General features: G+C 34.5%; 1 protein-coding gene across 1 annotated transcript; it reads left to right on the forward strand.

The window, feature by feature from the left end:
• Nucleotides 1-3872: 3872 nt before the first annotated feature.
• Nucleotides 3873-5420, forward strand: LOC121859962. Its single transcript, XM_042356914.1, has 2 exons — nt 3873-3993; nt 4925-5420. The coding sequence occupies exons 1-2, from the start codon at nt 3974-3976 to the stop codon at nt 5418-5420; spliced, it is 516 nt and encodes a 171-aa protein (XP_042212848.1). The 5' UTR covers nt 3873-3973.
• Nucleotides 5421-6936: the final 1516 nt, after the last annotated feature.

Raw genomic sequence — 6936 nt, forward strand, 5'->3', positions numbered from 1 at the left:
TATAATATAAAATTGATAACGATTAGGTAAAAAAATGTTACTCTCATATTTTAAGTAAATTTACTTTTTCTACCAACTGTCACCTTGTCAGTCTAAGATATCTGTTTTCAAATAGGGATTCAATTTTTGTTTTGTAAAGAAAAAATACTTATACGTTATTTAGTATTTCCTGATGAGCCCTTTAGTTTTAGGTTACATTAAAACATATATAGAAAACAATTTGAGGATTATATTTGATATATTCTAATAGAACTTTATCTTTGTATATTAATCTTGGTAACACGTACAGATGTTTCATGGTAGTGATAATTTTAGTCGAAGTAAAATATCACGTGAAACAGCATCTATTAAGCGATTACTCCACAACACAGATTTATCTCTAAACGGTCATTATTCCTTTATCAAACTGGTGTTTTATTATGGGTACGGGTTTACTCCACCCACTAGTTAACGAGGGCATAATAAGGTTAAAAACCTATAGAAGCTCGCCTGATGCTCAGTACATTTCCCGTGTTGTTGTAGCTAATGGTAATAATTTAACAAGATAAAGTCACTTAAGTCCGATGACCTGAATTAATCCAAATTTAAGTGTATTTCAAATGGGAAATAATATCAGGCATCCTTAACCATGGAAATTAGAAGCTGTTTTGATGAGTAGTCCAGACCAGGTGTGTCCGTCACTGATGGCCTTATAGGTGATGGGAGGTTCGCCCACATACACATCAGTCAAAATGAAACTCACTGCGTGTACCGGATAGTTCCTCTCCATAATGATTTTTTTTAAGTATGTGTTAGTAATCGCGAAGTTAGTCTCATCATGTATACTTCCCATCTGTATTATTTTAAACTGGTTTATAGCCTGTGTCGGTGTCTACACTATCACTCTACTTCTCTACCAGAGCTTCTCAACTGGGGAACCACAAAGTATTTTCTAGAGGGTCGACGGATTGAAAACATAGATGGTCGTGGAGATGCCACGCGTTATAAAACAATTACTAAATACTTCTTCTTAATAAAGTTGATACAATTCTGAGAGAGTATTTCACTTCCTCATTCACCGACTTATTAAATTACTGTTTGGTTATAATGGAATCATTTTATTGATAAAGTAAATATATTCTTCATTGCTCTGCTTATTGTATTAGTATAAGAATAAATAAGTGACAAAGATATACAAGAGGAGTGAATTATTCATTATAAAATAGCTTTTATACATTAACCAATACTGTATATTAAGAGAAGTGAAGCTCTAATATGTAAGCACCTTACAAACTGTATATAACAGAGACACCGTGACCTTACGGGGGGACTGACCATCAGGTTCTGCTGGTTCTGGGTACAAGTCTGAACAAATTTTCCGATGTCTGTTTGTTTAAGTTAAATTTCCCCCCAAAAATAATACTTTAACAAATCTCTTTTAACTTACAGAATCCAACATTTCAGGTTTAATTATAAATCAGATCATAATATCAGTGTTTACATATACACAAGAGTTGAGGCGTTTTCTTGTGTTGATGACAGCAGCACAATCTCGGGTGCCAGTGACGTCGGCCTATGGTAAATTCGGCCAAGTAACCTCGGCCAGCATCCAGTGGTAACCTCGGCCCACATCCAGTGATAACCTTGGGTCACATCTAGTGGTAACCTCGGCCCACATTCAGTGGTGACCTCAGCCCATTTTAGTGATTTCGTCCCATCATAATATTGGCCGAGATCACCATCAATAATTTTCTTTGGTAATAGTTAAGCCATATGAAAAGTACCCAATGGTTAGGTTAGGTTAGGTAAAAAGTTTAAAAGTAGTGAAATTAAAGATAAAGATCAAGTACACACGCACACTAATTGATCACCATGGAGTGGTATAAGGAGCTCTGGTGCACCTGAAAGGGGTGACATAACGAGGCTATTGTAAGGCTGGCAGATAAGGTCAAATATTATACCTTTCTATTTACATGTATAAGAAACTATGATGAAAATATTTGCCTAGATAACGGTGGACATCCCTCAAGTGCCAAAAAACAAATATTACAATTCTTAGAGAGTGACATCCCGATCACCCATGAAACTCTTACATCACGAATATACATAAATTTATTGAAACATACTCGTTGGTTTTTGAGATAACTTGATGAAATTTATCAATACATAGAGAACTTTATACATACGGTACGGATACGTGAATAAAAACATGCATGTAAAGGTAATCATATACATACCTGCCTACTGAGATACTGTACTGATCCTAGGAGCTTTTATACTCGACATTTCAGATTTTTCTTGTTGTTATATAAAGACCAACGGCGTGTGTATTCGGGAAGTATTGTAACAGGGAAAAAATATATATTTAAAAAAAAAAGGGGGGGAAAGGTAGTGAAACCTGGCGTGTGGTAACCGCAGAGTTTTACCCCACCACCGCCGGTAATTGATGATACACAACTGCTGGTCTAATGTGTTGTTGCTTTTTACAATCTTTACCCTTGGGTGATGTTCCTTAACTCGTATAATGGTATGTGTTATATACTTTATTATTGCAGCTCTGAGTTTTGATATTTTTAGAATAAAAAGTAGTAATTCACCTCATAATTATCAGCTCAATGAGGTATTACAGGAAGTGGATGTATTTTCTATGTAATGTTATGTATAATATCTTAGTAATGAATGTCATAAATAAAAGACCAGATAATGTTGTTAACAAAGGGGTCGTCAACTTGTGCTAAGGGGGAGGACGTCTCTTGATTATGCTGTCGAGGCTGTTAGGTAAAACTAGACTCGGGAGCAAGGTGTTGTGGGAGTATATTTTAGAATCAGCTCTTCTCTATCAGCTTAACATAATTATTACAACACCTGAATATCACTGGGCGAGTTTGTAGTCGAATCGTCTACTGCTTCAGTATTAGTGATATAATTTTTCAATTAATTTACATATCTTTTGTATAAATAGATTTATATTTTAATAATATACAAAATGATACTAATACGAAAAATTTTCTTTTTTTTTTTGCTCTCGGAACAGAATTTAATGTGTAGGCAAATATTACTCGTGTAAATCGCCACGTGTCTAAGACCCATCAAGATGCTACACACATGATGGATCAGTTAATACTTGAGAGAGTAAGAAGAGGCGACACATAACACAACAAAGAGGCAAAATCTTTCTGAGAGAACTATTAGGAACAAAATTAAGCTGTAATAAAGTTTTTTCAGACTTTATTCATCTTACTGCTAACGGCTTCTTTCCGGCACGCGAGACCCGGGCTCACCTCAATAAAAAAAAACCTTTATATGGCAACCGCATGCCGCCTTGGCGGCAGCGGGTGGAAGGATTGTTTCCCGTTCTGTTGTTAAATAATTAGCCATGCGGCCAGACGTGGTGTGACTCCTTTACCATCATTAATATTTTATATATTTTTTCGAGTTTTGCAGTTTCGCAAAGAATTTATCGGTTAGAAAAATCCAAGTTCAGCTATATGAATGTTTAAATTTAATTAAAAGAAAAACAAATATTACACCAAGATCTGTAATAATTATCTGGCTATCAGAGATTGCATTAAAAACATTATATCAAAAGTCAACCTCTTTTAGATCACTAGGTCATGATATGGCACATTAACTTAAAAGGTGTCTTAACTTTCATGGAAGGGAACATGGCTTTTTTGCTCAGTGTCCCATAAATGTCACATGTATATCCGTTCTCTCTAATCATTGTTCCTCTGGTGGTGAATGTGTGAAGTGTGAACCAGCAAAGTAAACATAGCAAGAGGGAGAATCGCTGACCACGTGCAAGTAAGTTATTATTTACTGTCCAAATTATCAGCTGTCATAGTGTTTGTCATGCTTACCCATAAATTTATCGATGTTCCTAAGACACTGCTGAATCTGTATACTCCTGTGCACAAGGAAAATTTGGCGCAACTTACCTTAGCAAGGCGATTTAAATTTTGCCCCTAAAATGTGACCTTTTTTAAGCTGAATAATGGATCTCACCCCGCTTAAGTGAGTAAAGCAAACCTTTGCTGAAAATTTTATGAACTTGTTGGTAGTGAGTATATTTATGGAGCGTGACATATCTGGCACACTGGTCAGAAGGTCCAAAAGAGGTTAATGAAGCCTGTTCTTCAGCATACTGTATGTGCCATAAACATAAGTTATTATTAAAGCTAAGGGAAATGTATTATTAATATTCAGGATTATGAAGTGTTATCTGCACGTGATCAGATAGCATGCATGCCTTTCTCGTTGATTTGCATTGTGTAGGCATGCCTATAATTGTACCAATTTATTTTATTTTTTATTTTTTTTATTATCCACCAACTGATTTTCATAAACCTTGGTATATGTATGCAGAGAGTGATTGTGAAGAGAATGTCTGAGTCCACAAGTCTCTGTCCACATTTTTACACCCCATGAACCGGTTTTGGTTATATTTACTTTTAACACCAACAGCTATTTCATGTTTTTCGTGTGGTTATATAGTAGAATACATTAATACAAGACTATTTTCTTTTGTAACACTTTTGGCCAAAATGTATAATAACCGAGATATTATTTTTTTTATAATAATGCTTCATAAAATAATAACTCAGGTATTGTGCATTTTGGCCAAAGGTGTTATAGAAGAAAATAATCTTGTATTAAGCATTCTACTATAATACTATGTGAATACAGAATATATATATACAGATTTATTTCTTTATTTATATTTTTCAATAATTTATAAATTAATGTCTCGGTTATTATGCATTTCTACCAAAAGTGTTACAAAAGAAAATAGTTTTGTATTAACGCATTCTACTATATAACCACACAAAAATCATGAAATAGCTGTTGGTGTTAAAAGTAAGTATAACTTAAAGTTGGAAAGTGTGCGAAGAGAGCAATTATTTTTTTACACATCATATGATTGCTTTCTACCCCTTATTTACAGATTGTACAGAATGTCACGACCACCAGCCAAGAAACGATGTCATACAAATGAAGAGGATATTAGAGAATTTAGAGAATACTGGACTGAAAAATTTGGCATGATTAAGAAAGATAATAAAGCATTATGCATTTTATGTTCTGAATCAGTTGTTTGTAGGACTTCTTCTGTGAAGAGACATTTTGAAACTGTTCATAAAAACTTAAGTAATGTAACTGAGCAAGAACGAAGAGAATTAATTTCTCGTGAAATGATTAAGACAAAAAAACAGTCTGATGTTTTGATGAAATTTATTTCAGGTAGGCCAAGTTCCAACTTAGTTGCTGCTGGTTTTGAGGTTTCAAAAGTTATTGCCCAACATGGAAAGCCACTCAGTGATGGGGAGTATATTAAAGAAGCATGGCTAGAATGTGCTCCTTTCCTTTTTGATAACCTTTCAGAAAAGGACAAGATTATTCAGCGCATTAAAGATTTGTCTGTGAGTAGAAAAACAGTTTAGGATAGGATACTTAAGATGGAAATGAATACAACTGACCAATTAACAAAGGATTTAGCTTCATGTAAGTTCTTTTCTATTTGTGTTGATGAAAGCACAGATATTACATCATCAGCTAGGCTAGCAATTTTTTCTCGATTTTGTAGGGATGATGAGGTATGCGAAGAGATGATTAACCTTGTAACACTACCTGAGCGTACCACTGGGGCTGACATATGTAAAGCAGTTGTGAACGAATTATCTATTCGACAAATTGACATTTCAAAAGTAGTATCCGTCACAACAGATGGTGCACCCAGTATGATTGGTAAGGAAGCAGGATTTGTAAATCTGTTTGCAAAACATGTTGGTCATCCGCTGATAGGTTTTCATTGCATCATACATGAGGAGGCTTTATGTGCTAAAGCTGGTCTAAGGGAACTTCAAGAAGTGATGCAAACAGTCACCAAGGTTGTTAATTACATTTCTGCACGTGCCTTAAATAAAAGACAATTTCGGAATTTATTGAATGAAGTGGATTCGGTGTACAAAGGACTAACAATGTACAACAATGTTCGTTGGCTTAGTCGAGGATTTGTTTTGAAACGATTTGTTGAATGCATGGATGAGATAAATCTCTTTCTGATTAACCAACAAATGTCTTATAAAGAAATGTCTGACATCGTGTGGGTTTGTAAACTAATGTTTTTTGCAGATTTATGTGAACATTTAAATGACTTAAATGTTAAATTACAAGGCTCTGGTAAGACACTTGATGTTATGTTTGATTACATAAAGGCATTTGAAATGAAACTAGGAGTTTTTAAGAGGGATGTAGATAGTGAAAGATTTAGATACTTTCCAAACCTAAAGAAATACATCAATGATCTCACAAAGGATGACAAAACAGACTGCCAGTGTCTTCAGAAGCTATTTGTAAACATCATTGAGTCAACTGTTGAGCAGTTCTCAACAAGATTTGCTAGGTTCAGAGAATTAGAAGAGACTGCAAAATTCATTAAGTTTCCAGACAGTATAAAACTGGATGAACTAAACTTGCAGAAGTTTTCATGGATAGATATGGATGATTTTGAAATGCAATTGATTGAATTTCAAACTAGCTCAATTTGGAGGCAGAAATTTGTTGAGCTTAGAGCTGACTTGGAAAGTATTGAAAAGGATCGATTAGAGAAGGGAGTAAGAGAGAGAAATGCCGAAAACGAGGTACTGAGGACTTGGAATACTATTCCAGAAACTTTTGTCTGTTTAAAAAAACTTGCAACAACATTACTATCCATTTTTTCATCTACATATTCTTGTGAATCATTGTTCTCAGTGATGAACTCTGTTAAGTCTCATAATAGAAGTAGCCTTACTGATGAAACTAGTACCGCATGTATATCTCTCAAGGTTACAAAATATAAACCGGATATAAATTATCTATCATCAGGGATGCAGCAGCAGAAGTCTCATTGATTCTAAATAAAGAAAAGGTTCACAATTATTCGTTCTCTAATTTTCATTTGATGTATTCTGTTAA

Source organism: Homarus americanus, unplaced genomic scaffold, assembly GCF_018991925.1.
Source record: "Homarus americanus isolate GMGI-L3 unplaced genomic scaffold, GMGI_Hamer_2.0 scaffold17045, whole genome shotgun sequence".
Classification (NCBI taxonomy): domain Eukaryota; kingdom Metazoa; phylum Arthropoda; class Malacostraca; order Decapoda; family Nephropidae; genus Homarus; species Homarus americanus.